Genomic DNA, 27385 nt, shown 5'->3' with positions numbered 1-27385 from the left:
TTCACCAAGATCCATCTATGAGTTCATCTAGCAACGAGTGATCGGATTGCATCTACATACCTTTGTAGATCACGCGCGGAAGCGTTCAAAGAACGGGGATGAGGAAGTCGTACTCGACGTGATCCAAATCACCGGAGATCCTAGCGCCGAACGGACGGCACCTCCGTGTTCAACACACGTACGGTCAGCGTGACGTCTCCTCCTTCTTGATCCAGCAAGGGGGGGAGGAGAGGTTGATGAAGATCCAGCAGCACGACGGCGTGGTGGTGGATGCAGGGGTCACCGCAGCAGGGCTTCGCCGATCTACTACGAGAGGGAGAGGTGTAGAGGGGAGAGGAGGCGCCAAGACTCAAGGGTGCGGCTGCCCCTCCCTCCCCCCCTTTATATAGGCCCCCCTAGGGGGGCCCGCCCTAGGAGATGGGATCTCCTAGGGGGGCGGCGGCCAAGGGGTGAGTGCCCCCCAAGCCAGGTGGGGCGCCCCCCCCACCCTAGGGTTCCCAACCCTAGGTGCATGGGGTGGGCCAAGGGGGGGCGCACCAGCCCACTATGGGCTGGTTCCCCTCCCCACTTTGGCCCATGGGGCCCTCCGGGATGGGTGGCCCCACCCGGTGGACCCCCGGGACCCTTCCAATGGTCCCGGTACAATACCGGTGACCCCCGAAACTCTCCCGATGGCCGAAACTGCACTTCCTATATATAATTTTTCACCTCCGGACTATTCCGGAACTCCTCGTGACATCCGGGATCTCATCCGGGATTCCGAACAACTTTCGGGTTACTGCATATTATATCTCTACAACCCTAGCGTCACCGAACCTTAAGTGTGTAGACCCTACGGGTTCGGGAGACATGTAGACATGACCGAGATGGCTCTCCGGTCAATAACCAACAGCGGGATCTGGATACCCATGTTGGCTCCCACATGCTCCTCGATGATCTCATCGGATGAACCACGATGTCGAGGATTCAAGCAACCCCGTATACAATTCCCTTTGTCAATCGGTACGTTACTTGCCCGAGATTCGATCATCGGTATCCCAATACCTCGTTCAATCTCGTTACCGGCAAGTCACTTTACTCGTACCGTAATGCATGATCCCGTGACCAGACACTTGGTCACTTTGAGCTCATTATGATGATGCATTACCGAGTGGGCCCAGAGATACCTCTCCGTTATACGGAGTGACAAATCCCAGTCTTGATCCGTGTCAACCCAACAGACACTTTCAGAGATACCCGTAGTATACCTTTATAGTCACCCAGTTACGTTGTGACGTTTGGTACACCCAAAGCACTCCTACGGTATCCGGGAGTTACACGATCTCATGGTCTAAGGAAAAGATACTTGACATTGGAAAACTCTAGCAAACGAACTATACGATCTTGTGCTAAGTTTAGGATTGGGTCTTGTCCATCACATCATTCTCCTAATGATGTGATCTCGTTATCAATGACATCCAATGTCCATAGTCAGGAAACCATGACTATCTATTGATCAACGAGCTAGTCAACTAGAGGCTTACTAGGGACATGTGGTGTCTATGTATTCACACATGTATTACGATTTCCGGATAACACAATTATAGCATGAATAAAAGACAATTATCATGAACAAGGAAATATAATAATAATCCTTTTATTATTGCCTCTAGGGCATATTTCCAACAATTATGTCATCCTAAAAGCCAAGGGGGACTTGGAACCCAGGACCTTGAGATAAAAAACATTGCACTTCTCAGCAAATGGGTGTATAAACTACTCACTGAGAATGGTGTTTGGCTGGAAATCATTCGTAATAAATACGTGGGTTCCAAAGCAATCTCTCAAGTGTACTGGAAACCTGTAGATTCTCATTTCTAGAGTGCGGGGATAATTTGGCACGACGAAACTGGCAAGGGTGCAAAAAATGTGTTTTCTACCATCATGATGAGTCCATTAAACACTTATTTTTTGAATGCAAGTTTGCTCGGTCTGTCTGGGCCATTGTCCAGATAGCTTCGAATCTTTATCCCCCACGTAGTGCACGGAATATGTTCGGCAACTGGTTGAGGGAAATAGATAAACAATTTTCTGCAAACATTCTTGTGGGGGCGGCCACCTTATGTTGGGCTCTGTGGCTCACCAGGAATGACATTGTTTTTAACCATAAATGTGTTTCATCTCCTATGCAGGTTATTCATATATGTTCGCGATGGCTTCGTATGTGGTCTATCCTGCAGAGGCCGGAGGGCAGAGACCTTTTTATGATGGCATCTACTCGGCTCGAGCGTTCAGCCAGGGAGGTTTTCTACCCCCATGGATGGCGATGTGATCTTCGGATAGGATCGGCCACATCATAGGTTGGCTTTATTATGAGTTTGTCGTAGTGGCTGTTTGAGCCTTCTCTTTTTCCTTTTCGACTTTTTGGACTTGTTGGCTGTGTGCATCTTGTTATGCAGAGGCCGGGCGTTCTATGATGCGATTGTATCAACTTGATATTTCAATTCAATGAAAAGCCCTTTATCGAAAAAGATATTCCTCTCACCTTATCTTTTTCTAAATGCCAATTTTGCTATATTAATACACTCATAAGCTTTTACTACTGGACTGGATTAATAATCCGCTTCTTCATCTTCAATCAAAAGGTTGATGATCAACAAGTGTATAATAAGGATAATTGATCAAAAGGTGCCCCTAAGTTGTATAAATTTGTGGAACTGAGTCATGTTCATTAGCAGGCCTATATTCATAACATGTATGAAGAAAATAAAATCCATTTCCAAGATGACCCTTACAGACACCTAGAGAACTTGTCCAGAGAAGAAATTTAGTATTAACCTCTAAGCATATCATCGGAATATCTCTTCCTTATCAAAGACTGTTTACAACAGCAAACATAAGCATAAGCAGATTGTACTAATGTAACAACAAAAAGAAAGGAAGAGTGGAAAAATGTGAAGCTTGCCTAAGAGTTGTGCATTGGTATTGCATTACGCCAAAGTGATACTATTAAAAGAACCACAATTGGTATACAGACTGATCGCAATAACGAATTTTTTGTAGCACTCAATCAACTAAAAAGCATTGCTATTCATTTTTCTTGAACCGGGCAAAGCATTGCTATTCTCTTTTTTTTGAACCGGGCAAAGGATTGCTATTCTCTTTTTTTTTGAACCGGGCAAAGCATTGCTATTCATGTTAATTTGGCAGTTATGGAATAGAAATAGGGGGTCATATCTCGAATGAAATGTAAGCATATATGTTTCCAAACCTATGTATTGATGGAATTCTACTTTTGGACTAAAGTAATTCACATGAAACACACTCATAAAAATTCAAGAGTGATAATTTCAATTCCCTAGTTGAGCAAGAACTGTGCTTTGCGCATTGCCTATCTTCATAATGACGAGCAAATACATACCTCTAGTCTTAAAGGAATTATTCAAAAATGTGTGGACATAAAAATGATTAGAAATACATCAAGAACCAACACGATTATTATAATCATAGTTTTATTGTCAACTAATTGATTAATCTTCCTTGAAACATTTAATCTTGGTTAATTTGGATGTGAGGACACATCCATGCCAATGAAGACAACTAAAGTAAATAAATTAATTTGAAACCTGTGAAAATATATTACACTTACATACCATCGATAGAATCTAATATGGTGATCCCTATAAATATACAAAAAAAATATCCATTTTTACCTATTACACATGTAAAATCTGAAATTATATATACCTTGAAGATGCAGCAGGGGCACTGCCCAACTATGTCCTGCATGGCATGAATTAATTTGGCAAACACACATACAGATTCATAATTTATTCTCTTATGTTGCAACTATGAACCGCTCCTGCACTCCATTGTTCACATCCACAAGTTATAGGTGCATGCTACTACTCAACACCACCCATCAATATGAAAAATATATTGATGGTTGAAAACTGTATCTTGGCATTCATAGAAAATTGTATCTCGACGTTCATAGAAAAAAAGCCTCATGAGCAAATAAACTCACACACGATTCTTTTGTCCATTATTCAAAACTCGTTCAATCTTTGGTTTACAAATTAATATTGCTTGTATTTATGTGGTAAAAACCATGAACTACTCTTTTCAGTTTTTATATATGCATCTATTGCTCTGTCTTAATCTTTTAGTTAACCTCACAATAATTATGATCACAATCTGGATAATTGGTAAAGTTGTAGTGTCGATAGAATACAATTGAAGTACACGATACCAAGTTATCATTGATTGTGTGGGTGCAAAACTTCCTTCACTTGTTCACAAAAAGCATGCATGACGAACATAAAGTATGCTATTAATCTAAATACCGAGCCTAATCTATCACTTGTTCACACAAACCAGTCCCAATCTTTGTAGTAGCAATGTACTCCAAAATAGAATAATTGCAGCTCACATCCCAATCCAGTAGGTTGTATTTGTACCTGGTCCATTCTACGTAAAGTGGCGTGGATACACTGGGAGATTAAGAAGGTGGAGTGGGGGGGGGGGGGGGGGAGGGTGTATATCAGGACAAGAAAATGCGAGGGAAAGTTCAGAGGGGGAGAGGTACTTCTCTGGGGATTCGCTCACGAGGCAGCGACCAATCTCTTTGGCATCGACGGTGTAGGAGGAAGCAACGGGGAAGGGCGGAGGAAAGGACATTGGTGCTACCGGTGCACCGGACCCCAGTTGCACACTAAAAAATGTTCAAAAAAAATCCAAAAAAAATGTGCATTGACACAACATCATTCGATGTTGCATAAAAATACATATAAAAATTTGAAACATTGCACGAGAAATTCATAAATGATAAAAAATGATTTTTTTAAACATTTTAAATGTGCAACCGGGGTCCGGTGCACTGGTAGCACCAATTGTCTTAGTGCACCAGATACCTTCTGGTCAAGGAACACCAGAACAAAACCCTCTCTAGAGCAACACATATTTTTAAACTCTCTAGAGCAACACGTGAAGAGAAAGAAAAGTCACACTTTACCTAGCACGATCCTACAGGCACGACTAAGTACTGCAGCAGTGACGCGAGTTTTTTTCATGTGGTTTTTCTATCCGGGTTTTTTTCATCTTCGAATACCGACTGGTCGTCCCAATCCAATCTCCCTTCTGCTTATTCCAATTTTTCCTATTCCTAGCGAATCAAATGAGATTTCTGTTCTTCCATCAAGAGGAGATAGTTATCGATAAAGCAAAAACGAACCTATTGACATAGAATGCAATCGAAATAGAGATAACTAGGCGAAAAAAAGACCAAAATAAGTTCATTGTTTTTTTTCTCTTGTTCCTTTTCTTTATTTTTTATTCGGTTTACATCGTTTCTTTTTTCAGATTTCTTTGCGGTCTTTCTTTTCCTTTATTATTTTTTTAAATCAACACATGTCTATATTTTTCATACACATTATGGATTTTTCGTATACATAAAGAATATTTTTATTATACATGATTAACATTTTTCAATTGCATGATTAACATTTTTTTAAATAAATGTTTTGATGTCTATTCTTCATACATTTAAAAAAATGCATATTAAACATTTTATACATGTTTAACATTTTTTCAAATACATGTTTTTTAATATATTTTCGAATATGTGTTAAATATTTTTAAAATACAGATTGATTTTTTAATGATATACTTTAATTCTAAAACTATGTGAACATTTTTTACCATTGTATAAACATTTCTAAAAAATTGTCACACACATATTTTGAAACTCATGAACACTTTTCCAAATGTAACATCAATATTTTTTTAATGGTACAATATTTTTCTAAATTGCAACAATAATTTTTACATTGTATAAACATATTTTTTAAATGCGAAATATTTAAAAAAAATGGGAGAACATTTTTGAAATGTCACACATTTCTTTTGAATGCTATTAACGTTTTTCTAAATTTATGCTAACAAACTTTTTACACTGAGTTAACATTTTTCATATTTACAGTGAACATTTTTAAAAAATTAAGTAAATTATCAATAATATTTTTTGAAATATTATGTAGTTAGAATTTTTCAAAATATAAACAAAAATAAAAAAGAATGAAACCAGTGAACCAACGCTACTAGGCAGACTCACTTATGAAAAATGTTTGTTCATATAGTGGGACAAGAAAATGCGAGGGAAAGTCCAGAGGAGAGAGGTACTTCTAGATTTGGGGATTTGTTCGCGAGGCAACGACCCATCTCCTCGGCATCGGCAGTGTAGGAGGACTCGATGGGGAAGGGCGGGGAAAAGGACGTCGTGGGGGAGGGCGGAGCACAAGCAACTCATCGGAGGAGTAGTACCGCCCTTGCCGAGGAAGTCGGCACGAAGGAACAAAGAACAGGGAACCGTTGAGAACCACCGGAACGAAACCCTTTCCGGAGCAACATGTTTTTATAAAAGGTCTCTAGAGCAACACGTGAAGTTGAAAGTGTTGCTCTAGAGCACTTTCAATTCCCGGGAGCTTAGAGTTTGTAAGGATGACAAGACGCACATAATTAGATATGGTTTTGTCTAAAAAGAATACATAATTAGATATGGCTTGTGCCAGAATCTTGCAAGTTTGTCAAACTCCACAGACTTTGGGCCACATGGTCAGGTGCTAGTATCACAATTTGTCCACGCCGCCTCCACGGTTGAAAAATGGTAATGTCTGCAACAGCATAGCGGAAACCCGAAACAATTTGCAAGATTCTGCAAGCAATAAAAGGGGTTTAAACTCACTGGATCCATGAGAAGAGTGACATATACTGCAAATTGGTGTACATTATTCCAGAATAAGTAATCGTTTAGGTAATTTCAGAATCAGAGCAGATTCCCCTCAAACAAAAAAAAGAATCAGAGCAGATTTATGCCATGCTTGCTTGCTCTTACCTTTCCTTCCTCTTTCGTGGCAGGACCATAATTTCTTGGATGGGCATATCACAGCATTTGCAAAAAAAATGGTTCTTTAGTGTTATCAAGAAGGGGCATAGAATAAAAATGGTTTATTCTTCGGTATATTTCTAGTGACGCGGAGGAGCCTACTGCTGTTAAGAAACAAGAGAATGATGGAAAATATTCGAATATATGTACAAATAATTAAGCATGGTGATGATATATTAACATGCCACTATGTACTCTCTCTGTTCCTAAATATAAGACTTTTTAGAGATTTCAATATGAGTCTTTTTACGATACCCTGGTACTCCCCAAGGCCTATGTGGAATACCAACTAAATCCAGCCATTAATACTGGAGGGCGTTAGAGACATTTTACAGTTCATGTGGCGGTTTGATTACCCTAATCCAATTAACTTGTGTCTACGGCGCCGCCACAGCGACCAAATCAGCCGCCGCCATCTTAGTTTCTGAGATCCGTCGCCGTTGTTATAGACGAATCTGCCGGCGCTGCTGAAATCAAAACGATCTCCTTTGTTATAAACGAATCTTCCGGCGTTACTGAAATCAAATAGGCCGCCCCTGTAATTTGCTGATCATAAATTCCCCCATGTCCATATTCAATCAACAGTATTGATTGACGGCAAACTAACGTGATTCAGAAATCATTGTTGGATCGTTTATGACTGCATGATTTTGTGTTTCTCTTCGCCAAGGGAAGAAGGACCATATGCTGGTGCATGATCGAAGAACTCGCTGGCGCATGATCGAAGGTGCATAAGTTGGAGCATGATCAAAGAACTCGCTGCAACTGACCGCCGGAATAGCATCATACTAGTCATCAAACTTTGGATCTGAGTCTAGCTCTTGTACATGACGAATATACCCTCATAATTAAGGTACTCCCTGGTATTTGGCTGCAGTACTCCTCGATGCTTATAATGGAGTACCATTTAAGCACGCCCGTTGGATCTGAACAAATGGATGACTCATATTAAACTCAAGGTACTGTAAAAGAACTCTTTCAATATAGACTACATACAGAGCAAAATGAGTAAATATACACTTTAAAATACTCCCTCCGTCTCAAAATATAAGACATTTTTTGCTCTAGATTTAGACCAAAAACGTCTTACATTTTAGGACAGAGGGAGTATGTCTATATACATCCGTACGTAGTTCATATTGAAATCTCTAAAAGGGCATATATTTAGAAACGGAGGGAGTAGTATTCAAGCAATCTTCAACTCTTCAAATGATCACCCATAGCCATAGATAGAATATATTTGTCAGATGTAAGTTTTCTCTTAATCATAACACCTTCCATGTCACTGCATATGCTACTTTAGAATATGCCTCAGTCAAAATTTTAAGGTTTCACCATCAATATAGAAAAGTATGCCAGTGTCTACAGCAGCAAATTGATGATCCTGTTTGTCCATTTTAAACAAGCGAATGGCTACACGTCAGTCAACTGAAAACGAATTTGTGCCTAGTCGATTTTTCCTGTTCTATCTGAACTATTGGATCAAGATCCAGTGGATCCTGCATCGCCTTCTAGCTCAAACCAATGTGCACTATTCATCTTCTTCCTTTGATAGCCGCCGATCCAGCCCAGGCCAAACCGCATGTTCTATCTAGACCATTGGATCAAGATCCAACGGATCCTCCACCGCCCGCGACCGCATCGCCACCCCGCCCTCCACTCGACCTCCCCCCACCGCCGTGCTTGCCGTCACACCCGGCCATCCCTCTAAGCCCTGCCGACCTTCAGTTGCGGCGCCGGCAGCCCCTGCCCCCCTAAGACACCGAGGCACTGCTTCCTCAATGAACTTGCACCCCACCCTTAAGATAGAAACAAGGCGCTGCTTCCTCGGCGAACCGGCGGGCTCGTTGCTCTGCGCGCCTCCGCCGCTGTTGCTTCCTTCCTTTGGGAATGGACTTGTAATACTCTGTTTTACTTGGATAAACATACAGAAATTGAGGGCCAATGTGTAACCTTCAAGATCGTGTGTTCAAACTAACATGTATTGTGAGCGCGACAAAGAAAGGTTGTATATCAATGGAACTGTTTCTTAGTTGAAATTCGGGTGCTTATTGATAAAATTGTGTGCAGAAGCCTGCAGGTGTATCTGCACTGCATAACCAAGTTGCAGTTGGCAGCTGACCAAACAAAATAGTTTTGCAGCAGTACAGTCTAGAGACAACGTGAAATGTATCCAGAATGACTTCAATAGAAATAAAAGCTATGAAATGGGATGAGAATATAATTTAGGTTGGCCATGGATGCGGTGAGTATCAAACTGCGGAAAGTACGGAGTTATTTTTAGGTTTATTCCTGGTATATCTCCTTCAGTTGCTGCTTGTTTTTATCAGATTACAGTATTCGGTAATGAGAGCCATGCAAAAAGTGAAAAAAGGAATATATTCTGTTGCATTACAGAACTAGATATCCAAATGCTGATCATTTATGCCTTTCAGAAATGCGGTAAATATGCTGTCTTCTGCCGCGTGATGGAAATGGCTTGGAACCTATATACAATGCAAAGATAAGAGATCTCACAATTATTGATTTGACAGTAAGAACAAATTTGGGCCTATTCGCGGCATATTTCATCTGCTCTTGCAGTAAGAGTGGGCATGCATGGAATGCTAGGGACTTCAAAAGCAAATCTCCTTTATGTCATGTTGTAAGGCTCGAGTCCTCAAAATATTTCAAAGATTCATGTTAAGTATCGCAAGATCTAGCTATTGGTATTTTTTTCAAAGTAAAATTAAATTTAAAAACTTACATTCAAAAATCAAAACTAGAGAATTTAAACTCAACAGTCAACAAAGTGTCAACGTGGATATAAAGTTGGAGGAGGCAAAAAGATGGCGTATTCCTTGGCATATTATAGCCACCGTTCTACTCAAACTGTTACGTTAACTTGTTCGAACAGAGTTCATCACCAATCCTAATTCACGAGAAAAACGGCATCCCAATAGTAGTACGGCATGTCGTCATTTAAAAAAGGATCTGTTCCCATTCACCATCTTCAAAACCGAAACACATAGAGAACCAAAACAATCCGTTTATACCCGGTATATATATTACAACTGACCTTGTTATCTAGCTATTAGCATCTTCAGTAGTGAACCAAAGCGACAAGGAGAACCACCGGTATGGCTAACGTGGAGTGCTGCAAGCCTGCAACACCTACCAGTCGCAAATGTTGTTCGTGGCACGAAGCTCCGGCTCCTACAAGAATAGATGCAGTACTTGATACCACTGCTAGGTTCTTCATCTAACAGCATCTCAGAAATGCAGTTGATGTGTATCCAACTATCGGCAGTGCAGCGGTGAGGTGAGGTGGTATAATCCTGCAAAGTGTAGCCATGATTGATATCTTGCTGAGAGAGAGGCACAAAATCTTGCATGAAATTGGTGCCCACCTAAGAATGTGCCTTCCAGTATTAATTAACTCCATGTCTATGTCTATGAGTACTCATGCAAGCCTATGGGATGGGGATTAGGATGAGATAAGGAGAGGAATAAGAAAGTTACTTTCTTGGCTGCTTCAAGTGGTACTATTGCTGCTTCTTGTCAGTGCCAGCCAGTGTTAGGAATCTGAAACGATATTGGGAATCCTATACTGCTGAAGGCCGGATGACGAATTCATACTGTCCATGTATATATGTGGTGCTGGGACATAATTAAATTAGCTACAGGGTTTGGCGTGTCCATCGGCGAAGGAAGCCGAGGAACATGTTGCGGACTGAGTTTGATACCCACAAGTAGGCATGTCGATTTGCATTAGGTAAAGTGGCATTTCCTGAAGAACAGATTCAGATATGCTGCCTATTGGGACAACACTAGCCAAAGCATGGACTGATATGCTGCCTACTTTTTTCCATGTGAATTTTGTTTATTTTGCTTCGGAGCTTAGCCTTTTCGCCCTCCCAAAATAATTAGGTAAAGGGTCATTAGTCCTATGATTAGTATTTTCACAGGGTGTCCTTCAAAACAGGTCTTTAATCAGTAAGGTAGCTTTTTTTCTCTTGAGAATACTTCTTTACTACTAGTACATTCTCATTTCATTTCCTTGGCATCAGATGCCAAATTCTGTCAGCCCACTCAAACTATATGCGAGTTATGCATGCATGCATGCATGAAGATCGATCTCCCAGTTAACAGAAAAAAAAATCTGATCTGAAGTTGAGAAAGGCGACGATGCGCCGCGTCGTTTACCATCTCTTGAGCTGGACCTTGCCAATCGAATGCTTTGTGGAAAGTAAAAGAGGCTTCAAATCAACAAGTCAGTGATGTCATAGATTGCCTCCAAAATGTCTCAAGAACACGGTAGGTCTAGCGGCTACTTGTCGGAAGGTCAGTGTTTCATGGCGGTTTCGCTCACTTGAAGCACTACAAGGATGTCAAAGGCTATCACATTCAATAAACTAAACAAGAGAGATAGATTGAAACCTGTGAGAAGCCTGGAAATCAGACGGCTCTCATGTAAGTTAAAGATTTCACCATCATCACCATGAATCCATGATGCCATGTTGGAACTAAAAAAGGTACGTAGTAGTTGAGACATATACTTTCTAGCCCTCCGATCTTCATCAGAGGGACAAGAAATTGCTGCACAGAAAGTAGACTTGCACCTGCCGTAGACAAGAGTATCTTCAGGGTATAAAGAGGAGATAGCAACCATATCTATGATGTGTTCTTTTGCACTGATAGTGGGGGAGAGGAAGAAAAGAAAATGCCATAAGACTCGGACCAGCAATAGCACAAATCAGGATTGCATTGCACTAGATGGCTCAAGAGACTGATTGGATCATGTCACTCAAATCTGTCTCAGGGGATGCAGTGTCATCCCATTTTATATTATCTAGACTTCTTTACCCAAGCCTTTTGGTTGTTATGAATCCTTTGATAAAACAGCTCCAGGGTAATAATGCTCTGTTGTTGTCGTTATATACCTTCCATCACAAGCTCACAACCAGGTGACATACGGTGCATGTGATTGTGACTTTCGCTCACTAACACAACATGGTTGAAATCACTATCTGAAATCCCCGAAATTTTCTATCATTAAATTTACTGAGGTGTGGAGAAAAAGGCTTTGTCATCATTCTGCTAGAAAAGAAGTCACTTTTCACGATAAACCACATCCGAGGTGCCGAGCGCTGATAGGTTGGTACGAATAGTGGTTTACCCCCTCTCCCACCTGGCGTCGGAAGCGGGTGTCCGACTCCTTTTGAAGTGATTGCTAAAGCTCTTTGCCTAACCTTGGCCTCAAACATACAATCTTGTTACCAACAATGCTAGATGATACCCTACGCGATGCTATCGGAATTCGTTACAATATATTTCGATGAGATTTAGTTGAAAGAAACATGGATATTTAGATCACTAATATGATAACTGAAACTGAAAATATATGTGATTTATTGTATTTGATTATTGTATAGTTATATTTGTGTTGAATATAGAGTAGCATAAAAGAAAGGAAACGACTTGGGCTTTTCCCTTGCGTGTTTTCATGTTTTAACAGAATGAAAATAAGTTATTGGAGATCACCTATTTAGTTATATAGTATTTGAAACATGGATACTAGGGTTGTGAAATAAAGAAGAGATCATATCTTGGTGAGCACGGACGCACTATGTTAGTCAATATAGTTATGTATAAATGATGTTCTTTATGAGAAAGTATTTCTCTTTTTGAAAACAAATGAGAAAGTATATCTGACCCACCGCGGGTTATCCACAAGTATTCACAGCAGCAAACACCTTCTAAACATATGCATGTTATCTACATGTATACACACTGCTTACGCTCCACAAATGATAGAATACTAATTTGGGCTGTTTGGGCCATAATTGAGAGTTTGTTTTCTATGGTGGAACATATTCCACTATCTTAGAAACCTTCTTAGAAAACTTTTTCCAAGAAAATTATCCTCTTTTTTTTTGAAACAGAGGCAAAAGACTTGCCTCATTCATTAATAAAGGAGGAGAGTTTTAGAGTACAAATTAGTGGCTCCACAACATAGCCCGTCCGTCAATAAAAGGGAAAATAACAACTACTCTCGCGGCATGATAATGCTCAGATGCCTAGCTCCTGCCGTGACCCAAAGTTTGGCTTCATCTTGGATTAGTTTTAGAATGTAGAAGGGGGGCGTTGATTTCTTCCTAAAAACTCTAGCGTTCCTCTCATTCCAGATGACCCAACCGACAAGCATAGTAAGGGAAGCCATGGCCTTCCGGTTCGCCGTATTGGGCTTCGACATGTTTGTCCACCAATGTTTGATGCTGCGCTCCGCCTGCCATTGATGGATCTCGAGAGCCCCTAGGCCAAGCCACTCCTTTACCAATCTCCATACGCGCAAGGTGAATCTGCACCGAAAGAAGAGGTGCGCGGACGTCTCGTTTGCCCTTCTGCAGAGGGTGCATAGACCGCAATTCTCCCAACCTCGCTTCTCCAATCTATCCGCCGTCCATATCCTGTTTTGAATTGCTAGCCAAGAGAAGAACTTGACCTTGGGAGGTGCCCAAACCTTCCAAATAGTCTTGTTCATGGTTGTCGTCGTGGAGCCCAAGAACTGGATCCTATAAGCAAAGGCCGCCGAATACTCACCGTTGGCCTCAAATTTCCAGGATATGTCGTCATCAATGTCCGGTGAAAGCTGGAATTGCTCCAAGCGGACCCAAAGGTCCACAAACTCCACAATGTGGTTAATCGTTAGGTTGATGGAAGGATCGATTTTGTGCACCCAAGCATTGTCTCGCAGAGCATCCCTCACCACCCACTTCCTTCGCTTGGAGGCTGTGAAGATGAGGGGGGCGATATCCTTAGGTTTTTTCCCTCTCAACCATGGTGCCTCCCAGAAGGGCGTCTTCCCTCCATTTCCCACGGTAATGACGGTGGAGGCGTAGAAGAGGTCCATATCCACCTCAGAGCACGGGTTTCCTAATCCCACCCATAGTCTAGTCGGGTCCTTCCACTCCACCCACGGCCATCTCAACCTTAGAGCTCTTGCAAATTTCCCCAATTGCAGCACTCCAAGCCCGCCGAGATGCGTAGGGCGGCAAACAGTCTCCCAGTTGACCTTGCATTTTGCACCTGAAGTTTGACTCTGAGCTGACCACAGGAAAGCACGCTCAATTCTATTGACATTGTGTAGCACGCCGGCGGGAATGTTCAGGGATGTGATGTGGTAGACGACTTGTGAAGTGAGGACCGATTTGACCAAGGCCGCCCGGCCTATTGTGGTGATGTTTCTCCCTTGCCATGGAGGAAGCCTCGCAGCCACCTTGTCCTCAAGGTGTTGGAAGTCCACCCTTTTCAGCTGCCAGATGGATAATGGGAGTCCCAGGTACTTCAATGGGAAAGAAGTTCGCGAGGCGAGCAGCCTGTGGAGTATGTCGTCAAGGTTTAGGTTGCCACAGCGAATTGCGACAACAGAGCTCTTCTGAAAGTTGGTGGACAGACCAGTGACCCCTCCAAAGGCACTAAGGATGGCCGCAAGGTTGGCCACGTCTTCCCGTGAGGGGGAGATGAAGATCGCTGCATCGTCGGCATACAGGGAGGTACGAACAGTAGATCCACACCCTCGGATTTTCTGCAGCAGGTTGTGACTTGTGGCAATGTCGAGAAGCTGCTGCAAGGGGTCGATCGCGAGGACAAAGAGTAGGGGTGAAAGGGGGTCCCCTTGTCTGAGCCCTCGACCATGGCAGATGGCGGCCCCGGCAATACCATTGAGGAGGACGCGCGAAGAGGACGTGCATAAGAGGGCTGCCACCCAATCCCGAAAGCGGTCCGGAAATCCCAACCGACGGAGTAGGTCAAGGATGTACTCCCATCGTACCGAGTCAAAGGCCTTCCGGATATCCAACTTGAAGAGCAAGGATGGAGTTTTGTTCCTGATGTTCTAAGGTGGAACTGTACCGCTAGAAATGCAATTCCCTTATTATACCCAACAACCGCTTTCAAGTTAGTGTTATTTTTCCTTGAAATAAATCGAGCAGAAAAACTTGGTAAGTAGCAAACTCACACCAAGCTAGACCTCTTTAGAGATTGCAATTCGGATATATTTGTCAATGCAGGATGGCTTTCATGATGACCACCTTGCTAACCATTGAGGAAACCCTCTATTGGTTGTGAGGGCAGCCCTTCCTGGTGCATGAGAATATCCAATCACATATTCCCCCAGGTGAAAAGTCACCCTGCCGAAAAGTTGAAAGGGCTCTCCCTCTCTCCGTGTGGTCTATGGACCCTAAGATTTGCACTGTGTTCCTTTTAAATGACATCTTGATGCTGACAGGATTAAGCCATCCTAGTCCTAAGGCCTATAGGGCACTCAAAATTGCTCTCAGTTAAGATGACTAGTCCAAAAGCTTTTTTCAAACATCCTTTATTAAGCGCTTTCTCGAAACATCCTTTATCTATACATTTTACCTACCAAAAGTTACATTGCCAACCACTTACTCTTAGCATTATTGTTCCAAACTGCAATCCAAGTAAGTAAACAAGCTGAATCTGTAAAACATGAACCACGCGGATCTTATATACTCATATGTTCTTCACACGTTCATTTGCGGTGAAACATATCCTGATCGGAAAAAATTATGGTCTGCCTAATATTTGGCTGCTTACCAAATTTGTCATTTGCTTCAGTATCTAGGTAGAAAAAGGCAGCTGATCATGGACAAGATATATAAAGATATTAAAGGTATATCAGAGAAATTCCAGGAGAGATAGACACAATCTTCTGTTCGAGAAATTAGAAGCAGTTGTTTCTTAATTAACACCAAGGATTTTGCTTTTGCTGTCCACTCTCTGACGACCATCCTACTAAACGGCTTTGTCTAAATAGCAGGATATCATTTTAAAGTTGCAAAGCAGAGTTATCATCTTCTTTCTGGGATACACTTTAAAATTCCATTGTTCATAATTTATTAAAAAGGATTCCGACCCTTCATTTTCAACTAAAAGCAAAGCTCTGTGTGTTTAATTTTATAATCCGCTTAGGGTGCATCTTAGGAGAGGACATCCTGACAGCTGAGCTGTGCATTTGAGTCCCTTCTCGGAAATCTGATAAAACTGGAATGAGACAAACAAGATTAGCATGGCCCATGCCCAGGAATAACCTGCATATATCAAGAAAAAAACGTATGCATTTGACTGATGTGATAAGATCAATAGAATCTTCCATTATGGAGAAAAAATGGCAGACTTAACAGTCAACAAATACAGACGAATATCACAGACTAAATTAAGCGTATTAAGTATGAATTGTTTAGTTGGGTTACCGATTAATCAGATTTTATTTTGGATAAAACTTTGCAATGTCAGTCACTTCACAAACATTTTGTGCTCACATATGATGTGGAAAAGATTTCATTTATAAAATAATTTGGTGTGGACTTGAACAATGTTCCAAATAATTATATTGAAATAGCCGTCTTCTAACTTCTTTCCAAACAGGGCACTGTGGGGTGTTTGATGAAGTTCTAACTTATCAGGAAATGTAGAAGCCGGATACCTAATTGTACGATGGCATGTTATAAGCAATAGTCACATGAGGTGTGTACTAGTCCATTAAAATCATAATAGCACTTCTAATAGTTATAAATGTTCAACAAAGATAGATAAGATTCGCACAACATGTATAAAACGTGGCATAAATTTGACACCCAAATTTGCTGCACACACAGAAAAACAACAAAGGAAAGAAAAATTATGTTACGTATATAGTACTCCCAAATCTATTACTGTTTACAACAAATTTAGTACCTTAATACCAGGGGGAGTTTCTCACCTTCAAACTTCAATGCACCGACCACAATTTGCTTCTGTTCGAGCCAGACAAACAGAGCATCGCCACAATCAAGATTATCCTCTTCTGTTTCAAAGTCGTGCCTAGTTTAAAAATCAACTTCGCCAAAAGCGGGGTGGTGGCTATGGCCTTAGACGGCAACGAATGGCTGCTATCACCAACCTTCTCAACTGCAAACTTACTGATTTCCCAATCACGTATCTCGGTCAGTTTCACTTCTTGAAAGCAAGTTCGAATCTACTACATAGAAGCTACTGCAATGAAAGAGTTACCCAATGACAAACGGGTCCCAGACGCAGGAAAATATGGTGACACTTTTATAGCGATAATGATTTTGCGCGTGAGCTATGGAGAGCTTACATAATTTTTAGCGATAGCCTCCACAACGATTTTGATGATCCATATTCTGCCATTCTGTTAGAGTTGCCCTAAGAGAGTCCAACACGATGGAGTCCATGCAAATTCGGCTATAGGAGTGATTAAGAAGGGTAGGATCCAGCTTCCAGCAAGAGTCCAAGAACATACAAGAATATCTAACGAGTCATGGTAGAAGTAGAAGAGTGTAAATGTGTAATAGTCCCAGTTGTCACTAGCTGAAATTACTCTGCAGTGAATAATAGCCAACCTATAAGGTCTACCTCGACGGCCTAAAAGTAGAAGAGGCAACAGATTTGTGCAAGGGCCTTGGCTCTCAGGATATAGGAGATGACAGCTGGTGGGTAAATTTTTACCACATTGACGGCAAAGTCAATAGAGGGGCTTAATTCCGCAGTTGTGCATAATCTATGCCTCTTTTCAGCTTATGGCATTCTGGGTCCGTAAGTCATCCCATGAGCTGAAAATAAGGGGACCCCTGCACGTTTGAAGGTAAGAAATTTTTGCACTGTAGTTGAACTATTTCCTGTAAAAAAAAGATCACAACCACATGCAATTTGATTCAAAGGATTTTTGAAGAAATTTTGGATGGTTATAATCCTTAGAAATTTTTCCTACAATGGTTGTTTGATTCATAGGATTGAATCGTATAGGAATTTTGCAGAAGGATTCCTTTATACTATACGACATTCCATAAAAAATAGCATCCACTCAAATCTCTTGAAAATAATACTTTTTTCGAGAAAAGGAATACTTTGTTTTTCCTGTGATGCAATCAAACAAACCAAAATAATGTATCAGGATTCCTATGTTTTCAGAATTCTGCGAATCAAAAGAGGCACTGAAATGGCCAGTGAACCGAGTGGCATGTGCAAGCTCTTTTTCCCGTGGGCCCATTTCTTCATCCTCTGCGGGACACATTTCTTTGCACTAGAGCCATGCACGACCCTAAGAGCCTCCACCATCGTCGTCGCTGGTCCAATGGAGTGAGTGACCCCCCATCCATCCATCCTATAAAACAGGTCCCTCCCACCATCCCTCCCCTCTCTCAACTGGGGAGCTAACAGAGACGGCGAGAATCCATCCAACCCAACCCAACCCAAGGCACCAACACACACTACGCCCAACTGGTGATCACCAATTGACAGGAGCTAGCTAGCATAAACCCCCACATGAGCAACAGCTAATTCCCCAGTCTCCTTCAGCCCTCCCTCTCATAGATTCTAGTTCCAAATTCCCCTCCAATGGACGCTGCTAACCCACAGTCGCATGCGGCTCATATAAGTACGCCTTACCCCATGGCTTCCTTTGAGACACCCGCACACCGGTGCCACCACCACAGCTGCGGCGAGCTGCACTGCTCCGCCCTGAGGCCGCCAATGGTGAAGTTCTCCAAGCAGTTCGAGGGCCAGCTCGTGCCAGAGTGGAAGGAGGCCTTCGTCGACTACTGGCTGCTCAAGAAAGACATCAAGAAGCTGCAGGCCGCCGCAGGAGCCGAGGCGGCGCCACGGCCGGCACAGTGCCAAGCGCCCGTGGCTGCCAGCCACTGGGTGATGAGGCTCCCGTTCCTCAACCCCCATGGCCACCACAAGGAGCACGGCGCCATACAGGTATGCAGCGCACATGTGCAGCCTCGTGCAAACTATTTTCCAGGTGAGATGGTCGACTGAGATGAGGTTCGTATGTTCCGTTTGTACGTGAGCAATGCAGGTGCACAGAAAGCTGGCGAGCAGCGGCAACCACGGCGCGGTGGGCGGAGAGGTGTACGAGACGGAGGTTCTGGACGCGGCAGGGTTTGCCGGCGCCGAGGCGGAGGCGGCGAGGGCCTTCTTCCAGAGGCTGGACGAGCAGCTGAACAAGGTGAACCGGTTCTACGAGAGGAAGGAGGGGGAGTTCCTGGAGCGCGGGGAGTGCCTCAGGCGGCAGCTGCAGATCCTCGTCGAGCTCAAGGCCGCCGTCACTGAGGCGCGGCGTCGCGGGGGCTCATCGGCGGCGGGGAGCGCCGACCCGGAGGACCCGTCCGTGTCTTGTTCTATCCTGCATGGTGAGTGTACATACTACATACATACATAAATGCATGCCACTATATGTCCTAGATATGCTTGTTAATTAAGCCAGTTGAGGGTAAAAGCTGATTATTAGGCCAGCTGCTGCTGTCTAGCTGATCTTGAAACATGCATAAATAAGGCTACTAGTCCAGTAGTCTTATTCAATTGGAAGGGAGAATTGGACGAGGCAATCCTGGTTGGAGTATCCAAATTAGTCCAGTAGTTGTTGGGTTTGGCGTGCAATTGAAAGGCATATTTAGTTTCATGCTGAGATGCTTCTTCATCAGCCAGGTGCTAGTTATTCATTGTTAGTCTTCTATTAGCAATTTAGCATACGAGGAATTGAATGGTGTCATACCAACTCGTTCCACAAAAGGATGAGTGGATGACACCCATTCCCCATCACATATACACCCCATGAGTGAGTTCTTCGAGCTTTGAAGTCGCGTAGAAATTGATTTGTGGCTTGCCACCAAAATTGCAGGAGATCAATCCCTCAGGGGCATTACAGAGCAAGAACACGAAAGTCAAGAAAAGCTCGCCGACGATGCTACGGCAAAGAACACTGATGAAGGGGAGGACCATCTTTCCATCTCCGAAGGTCTGGGTGACTCGGGAAGGATTGAGAAGCCGAGAGAAGAAGCTGCCAACAAGCTGAGGACATTCTCGGGGAGGGCGGTCACTTGCCAGGGCAGGAGCGTGAGGATCAACATTCCAGTCACCACGCCATCGAGGACCGTGTTTGCCATCCGTGAACTTCTGTTCGATGACATGCTAAGCCAGTCAAGGAAGACTGGGGGGAATGGTGGTGATGGCGGTGAGAAGTTGAGCATCAACAAGAAAAAAGTGCACCAGGCAGAGAAGATGATCAGAGGAGCCCTGGTTGAGCTATACAAGGGCTTGGGGTACCTCAAGACGTATCGGTAGGTGTAGCTGATGACATGGTATGTTGTTCTGCTTTGTGCACCGAGTGGGTACTGACGGGGAAAGCACTCTTGTTGCAGGAGCTTGAACATGCTGGCTTTTGTGAAGATTTTGAAGAAATTTGACAAGGTTCCTGCCAATGCCTCTCTCCTTATTGCATTGCCTGAAAGTTATCACATATAAGCAACGCTGAAAGAACAAAACATTTTTTCGTGTTGCAGGTTACAGCAAAGGAAGTGCAGACAATTTACCTGAAAGTCGTGGAGAGCTCCTACTTTAATAGCTCTGACAAGGTATTTTTCAACAATACAGTGGCCTTGAGAAGATCTGAAGTATGTAATTCTAATAGAACTCCAAAGGTTCCGAGTTCTGACTGAAAACTTCCTCTTAATAGGCAATCAGGCTAATGGACGATGTCGAGGAGCTGTTTGTGAGACATTTCGCAAGTGGTGACAAAAGGAAAGCAATGAAGTATCTGAAGCCAAATCAGAAAGAAGAATCACATGCTACCACATTTTTCATAGGTAATAGTTGTTTATAAGCTTTGCATTCTGTTCCAATTCCATCATCAAGATCATTTCAGATTCCTTATGCACTACTGTCAAATTTTCAGGACTATTCACTGGTGCCTTTGTAGCATTATTTATCGGCTACTGTATCATGGCGCACATAGCTGGGATGTACACTCAGCAGTCAAACAAGGTCTACATGTCAACATCCTACCCTGTCCTTAGGTAAGCACCCAACATGTCAGTTCAATTGCTACTATACTCCTAAGAAACAAAAGGTGCTAAAACTCAATGATCCAGTACTGATATTAAACGATCCCGATCTGCAGCATGTTCAGCCTCTTCTTCCTGCATCTCTTCCTCTATGGATGCAACATTTTCATGTGGAGAAAGACACGCATAAACTACGCATTCATATTCGAATTTGCACCTACGAAAGAGCTCAAGTATCGTGATGTGTTCTTGATATGCACTACCTCTATGACGATTGTTGTTGGTGTCATGTTTGCACACCTGATACTCATTGTCAAAGGGTATTCTTCAAGTACAGTCCAAGCAATCCCAGGGTGCCTTCTTCTGGTATGCTATATTTAACGTTACATATGTAATGTTTATTGTCAATGTTGCTATAACCATAAGAGGCTGATGCTTCTACTTATTCAGGTGTTCTTATTAGTATTGGTCTGCCCTTTCAAAATCCTTTACCGATCAAGTCGTTATCACTTCCTAATAGCGATCAGAAACATCATTCTAACCCCCTTTTACAAGGTACTTTGCTATAGCTTAAGAGCATTTTTTTTTAAATGAGTGGACAGAATCCTATCAAACTCCATACAAGAAAAAGCTAAATTCATGTTTATATGCAGGTTGTCATGGTTGATTTCTTCATGGCTGATCAGCTTTGTAGCCAGGTAATCGAATAATAGAAGCTAAATGTTTGTCAAGTTCAGCTATGCTAGCTTAAACCAAAATGCTCAGTGGGGTCCATTTTCAACATGAACTGATCAGCATCAATAATTTCTTTTGTCAACATGAATGTTTATTTGAGTTAATATTTACTACTCCCTCCGTTCACTATTATAAGATGTTTTTGGATATTTCAATATGGACTACATACGGACTGAAATGACTGAACAAACACACTAAAATGCGTCTATATACATCCAATTCAGAAGAAAGTTAGAACATCTTATAATAGTGAATGCAGGGAGTACATATTACTACAGTGTAGCGCGTAAAGAAGCAATGATGGTGTTTAATTTGGAATGACTAATAAAGTAATGATTTGCTGGAAAATAGGTACCGCTGCTTAGGACCCTGGAATACCTGGCATGTTATTACATAACCAGCAGCTATAAGACACAAGACTATGGATACTGCACAAGAGTGAAACATTTTAGAGATTTGGCTTATGCAGTATCCTTCCTGCCCTACTACTGGAGAGCCATGCAGGTATACAAGATTGAGCATCACTTACCACATCATAATGTCTGTTCTTCAGACTTCTTATAGGTACTAATGCTCTTTCTTATCATTACGGTTGTCCTGACAGTGTGCAAGGAGGTGGTTTGACGAAGGGGACATAAACCACATTGTCAACCTTGGGAAGTACGTGTCAGCAATGCTTGCTGCAGGAACAAAAGTGGCATATGAGAATGATAACAGTGCTGGATGGCTGTCACTTGTCGTCATCGTGTCAAGTGTCGCCACTATCTACCAACTGTACTGGGACTTTGTCAAGGACTGGGGTCTTCTACAGTTTAACTCCAAAAACCCTTGGCTTCGTAACGATCTGATACTTAAACAAAAATACGTTTATTTCATATCCATGGTATGTTCTCTAAAATAATTAAGGTTTGCATCGAAAAATTGTGAGCGAAGATTGCATGTACTTACAGAGAGCCTGACATTTTACAGGGTTTGAACCTTCTTTTGAGGCTTGCTTGGCTTCAAACTGTCATCCACCCTAACATTGGAAGCCTGGATTCTAGAGTAACTCTGTTCTTTTTGGCAGCTCTTGAGGTGATTCGACGGGGCCTTTGGAACTTCTACAGGTAAAGTTTTTGCCAGTGAATCCTAAGTCTTAAATTTTTCATTGTGAGGGATATACAAGCCTGAATTTACACTAAAAGAACATTATGAAAAACTTCTATGTCAGGCTGGAGAACGAACACCTAAACAATGCAGGGAAGTTCAGAGCTGTGAAGGTTGTTCCACTTCCTTTTCATGAAGTCGAAGAGGACTAACAGCATGGGGCGTCATTGCAGCACGCTCTAGGATTGCAAAACTCCCAAACAGTTCAGATGTAACACCAACTAATGTTAGAAAGCATGCACTACACTACTATAATTCAATTCATTTTTTGGTGTGACAAATAAAGCGCATTCAAATGTACCGTTTGGAGAGGAGAAGTGATATGCAAATAATAACACTATATACATAGAGCACATAAGTTCCAACTAGTTTTCCATGTAAGAATTGGTACTGGTATAATGTAAACTGAAGTCAGATAACTTCATGAGATCCAAGTACTCGAAAAATAGTTGCTCTACAGTTCTTCTGTTGACTGTTCCACCCATCTTGTATTTTGGCTACCTGGGAAATATGATTATATCTAGTTAGTGGTAGCCCAGTCATGGATAAATTACCTCAAAAGAGATCAATCAAGGATCAATATGACTAGCAGAATTCGCAGTTGACTAATAAGTTACTTACATTACAAGCTCAACTAGGGATGCAAAGTGGCATCGTGCTAAGGCCCACTAAACTAAGCTGCCAGTATAAAATGTACTGATTACAGCAAATAGGGGCCAGCCTTATTCTTTTTTTATCAACTTAAGGAAGCGGGCTGACGTGGGACGCCACTTTGCATCCCTAAGCTCAACAAGATCGCACGCATCATCACATACTGACATATATTCAGTAGTGAAGCTCCAGTGTTTTGAATTGTGAATACTGAATAGTAAGCACATACGAGATCCTGGTATACAGATTGTTGATGTTGCAGTTAACCTGACATTAGCATTGTGTCTTCTTTGCTGCATATATGTTCAAAAATAGCATATTACAACTTAATTTACAAATCAGAGAGCATATGTAAGAAGAGCTGGGCAATGTTCATACTGACCTTCCATTAGAGGTTGAATGCAAAAAAGGGTATTGATGCCTGGCATTGCATTTGCTTCCAATAATGGGTTTACACCTCTAAATTTCCAATAACATCAAAACTCACCTGACAATATACAAGAATTGTACATAGTGGTAAGAACTCTGTTTGCAGTTTACAACATTGTTAGTAACAGAGTATCTCACCTTAAGATACCAAGTCCTAGGCATATAAAGGATAATAATCTTGTCCTTCGTACCAAGTCATCTTTCTAGTGGAGATATGACATTGGGCTCAATTCCCAGACATGACAACCGCGGCAAGCAGTCAGTCAATCTCACACGGTTGAGTCCATTATGCCTCAATACAACTATCAAGTGTAACTCCACCTGATGTGTAGAAAACGACACATCAACGCATCACCAATCTTACGTTATTCCAACTTGTAATACATCGCATGTATTATCTGAAAATTCTTCTCCAGCAACCCAACTACTTCCCACATCTTTTCTTACTCGCTGGACATCAAACACAGTACGATTCCAAGCCTTCTCTTCCCACATGTCAATTGAAGCATGAATGCTGGATAATGTAATGTATGGTGAAGGATCATCTGGTCTTATTTCAAGAATCTTCTTTGCTGCCAGCCTTCCCAACTCCACATTACCATGAGTCCTACATGAAGCTAGCAAAGCTTCCCACACGAGTTGGTCCGGATGACAAGGCATAGCATCAATAAACTCGAGTGCATCAGAAAATCTTCCAGCGCGGGCAAAAAGATCAACCATGCATGTGTAGTGCTCCATCTTAGGCTTCACACTGTACTTGGTGTTCATCAGTTTGAAATACTCACAACCCTCAGCAACTAGGCCCATTCGGCTGCAAGATGATAACAACCCGACAAAAGTGTAATCATCTGGACAAACTGCTTCTTCTTGCATCAGATCAAATAGCTGAATGGCTGCCACCTCATTTCCATGCTGTGAAAAACTTGTGATTAGTGCATTCCACGAGATAATGCCTCTACTTCTCATTGAATTGAAAATCTTCAGTGCAATATGAACACTTCCGCACTTGGCGTACATAGTCAAAAGGGCATTCTCAACTGAATTGGCATCATCAATTCCTAACTTCACCGCCCTCGAGTGAATTTGCCACCCAACAGCATAATTTGTGGTGCTAGAACAGGCCCTTAGCACACTGGTAATGCAAAAGACGGGAGATCCTAAGCCTTTCCGAAGCATTTCCCTGAAGAGCAAGAGTGTCTCCAGAGCAAGATCATTTTGTGTGTAGCAAGTTAATAATGCCGTCCATGATATAATGTCTTTGTTTTCCAAACGATCAAATATAATCTCTGCACTCATGACATCCCCACATCTTCCATAAACAGTGATGGTTGCATTGAGCAGTAATGTATCCAGCTTAAAGAAAGTCTTCAGAGCATAGCAGTGGACCTCCTTGGCCATTCTCAGCTGTCCCAATGATGAACAAACCTGCAGTAGGCTAGTTACAGCTGACTGATCAATCACCATATTTTCCATGACCATCTCACGAAAGTTCCAAACTGCCTCCATGTTGCATCCATTCCGTGCAAAAGCTACAAGAAGTGAAGTCCTGGAGAAGGCATCATGCCTTATCCGGCAAGACAACCTAGCCATCTCATTCACTCCACCACATCTACCATACATCGCTATAAGGGCGGTTCCTAAAGCAGGATCAACATCAGTTCCCATCTTCAATAAGCAGCCGTGGATTTGCTTCCCACCAGGGAGCAACTCGGGTGCATCAAATACCTTGAGGATGCAAGAAAACGTTGCGTTTGTTGGCCAAACCTTCAAGAGCAGCATCCTCTTTAGCAAGGCAATTGCTGCATCACGGTGCTCTGAACATCCCTGGTTGACAAGGCAGCTGATTATGCTCGTCCAGCTGGCGACGCACCTCTGCGGCGAGAGCGCAAACGCCCGCCACGACGAGTCCACGCGCCCGCACTTGGAGTACATATCCACCAGCGCCCCCGCAACGCTCTCGTCCTCGGCCACACCAAACTTGAGAGCGGAGGCATGCGCTTGCGAGCCCGCGACGGTGTCTTTGGCACGGGCGCACCCGGCGACCAGAGCGCCCAGCACGAACGAGTTGGGGCGGTCGCAGCTTCCGCGCTCCCCGCTACGAAGCATGTCGGAGAAGAGAAGAAAGGCCTCCCGGAGGTCGCCGAGGCGAGAGGCGCCGGAGACGAGGACTGACCAGGAGACGACGTTGCGCTGGGGCATTTCGTCGAACAGGCGGCGTGCTTCCGCGTGGAGGCTGCCGCTGATGTAGGAGAGGAGGAGGTTGTTGCAGAGGTAGATGGAGGCGAGGCAGCCGAGCTTCGCGGCGGCGCCGTGGACTGCGCGCGGGTGACGGCCGCCGCCGCCGCCGCGGAGGAGGGCGGCCAGGTGGTCGTGCATTTGTGCCTGGCATTCGGCCGCCGCCGCTCACCTCAGCCTGTGTCGCGCTCCATCTACACTCGGCGGGGTTTAGAGAAAAGAGGTGGTCTTCGGTACAACACCCCCCAAGACGTATAAAGGATAGGGGCGGTCATTTTCACACGCCGTATAATAATACCCACCCGCCGTAGGCGCGCCTGCGTCGCCGTACGGCACTGTCGCGTACGCCCGCCCGTACGCGCCCACGTCCACATGCACACCCGAGTGATAAAAAAAAACGATCGGCGAACCCTATCTTCAAGACGCCTCATCCGCCTCCGCTCGCGCCGCCGCCGCCACCATCTCCGGCAGTACCTGGCCGACGAAAAAAACGTACGCGTTGTGCGCTACACCGACAACCGCTTCAGTCGGGCAGACGCCTCCACCGCCGGCAGCTCGTATCCGACGACAACCGCCTCATGTCTGACGAAGGCAACAAGGTACGCGAGGCGCTGGCATAGTAATTTAAGAACGGATTTTAATTGAGAAAATGTTACGTGATGTTTGAATGTATATTTGATTATATATGAACATGTATAGATTGAGGCTGAAATAGGATATGACGGTAATGATGGCGGTAGCGACGACGGATCATTGTCATTGGATGAAGACAAACATGACGGCGAAAATTATATGAGTTTGGATGAGTCTTACAGTGGCAATGTAAGTGGTCTGCATGTTTTCAACCATATTAAATACAAGCATCCGCGATGATAATAACATGTTTGACTGTGCACAGATAGGAGGGCATGATGACAATGAGGATATGGATGTAGATGATTCATATGCTGAAAGCGGAAGCCATGTAGGTTTAGATTTATGTAGGTTATTTTAAAGTGAAATTAAATACGCATCAAGTCTTACATATCATATTTACAATTTGCGCAGATGGAAGTGGAAGGGTACTATTAGTGGAATTTTTTCGATGATGCCAATGATGAAAACGATATCGATGCATCTTATAATGACAGCTCGAGCAAAGTAAGTAGTGGAAAGTGAATACATATGATAGTCCTTATACAACTATTTACTGACATATACGGTTGTTTGTATTTTTTTCAGGAAGAGGATGGTGACGTGTGCGAAAACGATGATGATGCCGATGGTGATGAGTGCAATTTTGATACTGGGTACGATGAATACCAGCAAGAATCACTGAACATGCATTGGACGGTGATGTCCACGACGTTCAGGACAGACGAGGAGGCATATGATTTCTATAACGACTATGCCAAAAAGCGTGGCTTTAGCATTA

At 43.0% G+C, this 27385-nt stretch overlaps 2 protein-coding genes and 1 non-coding gene across 4 annotated transcripts; 2 read left to right on the top strand and 1 right to left on the bottom strand.

The window, feature by feature from the left end:
- Positions 1–15945: 15945 nt before the first annotated feature.
- Positions 15946–16048, top strand: LOC125526080. Its single transcript, XR_007291546.1, has one exon. It is a non-coding gene; the product is annotated as a U6 spliceosomal RNA (small nuclear RNA).
- A 2086-nt stretch (positions 16049–18134) lies between these two features.
- LOC125518793 (phosphate transporter PHO1-3-like) lies at positions 18135–23115 on the top strand. Its single transcript, XM_048683662.1, has 14 exons — positions 18135–18691; positions 18792–19125; positions 19614–20052; positions 20134–20182; positions 20275–20346; positions 20448–20577; positions 20667–20787; positions 20892–21141; positions 21226–21330; positions 21429–21473; positions 21862–22014; positions 22115–22393; positions 22480–22616; positions 22721–23115. Exons 1-14 carry the CDS (start codon positions 18326–18328, stop codon positions 22806–22808), a joined length of 2568 nt encoding a protein of 855 aa, XP_048539619.1. The 5' UTR covers positions 18135–18325; the 3' UTR covers positions 22809–23115.
- Positions 23016–26214, bottom strand: LOC125518794 (pentatricopeptide repeat-containing protein At1g74600, chloroplastic-like). Of its 2 annotated transcripts, XM_048683663.1 has the most exons (4): positions 23875–26214; positions 23690–23794; positions 23278–23600; positions 23016–23157 (listed from the first exon to the last, which is right to left on the bottom strand). In XM_048683663.1, the coding sequence occupies exon 1, from the start codon at positions 26110–26112 to the stop codon at positions 24097–24099; it is 2016 nt and encodes a 671-aa protein (XP_048539620.1). In that variant the 5' UTR covers positions 26113–26214; the 3' UTR covers positions 23016–23157; positions 23278–23600; positions 23690–23794; positions 23875–24096. The 2 variants fall into 2 exon arrangements, with proteins under 2 accessions (XP_048539620.1, XP_048539621.1); XM_048683664.1 differs by lacking the exon at positions 23278–23600 and having other exon boundaries at positions 23027–23157.
- Between the last annotated feature and the right edge of the window lie 1171 nt (positions 26215–27385).

The sequence above is a fragment of the Triticum urartu genome, chromosome 7 (genome assembly GCF_003073215.2).
Source record: "Triticum urartu cultivar G1812 chromosome 7, Tu2.1, whole genome shotgun sequence".
Lineage (NCBI taxonomy): Eukaryota > Viridiplantae > Streptophyta > Magnoliopsida > Poales > Poaceae > Triticum > Triticum urartu.
Note: the sequence above shows the minus strand (reverse complement) of the source record. Positions and strands in the feature narration are given on the sequence as shown.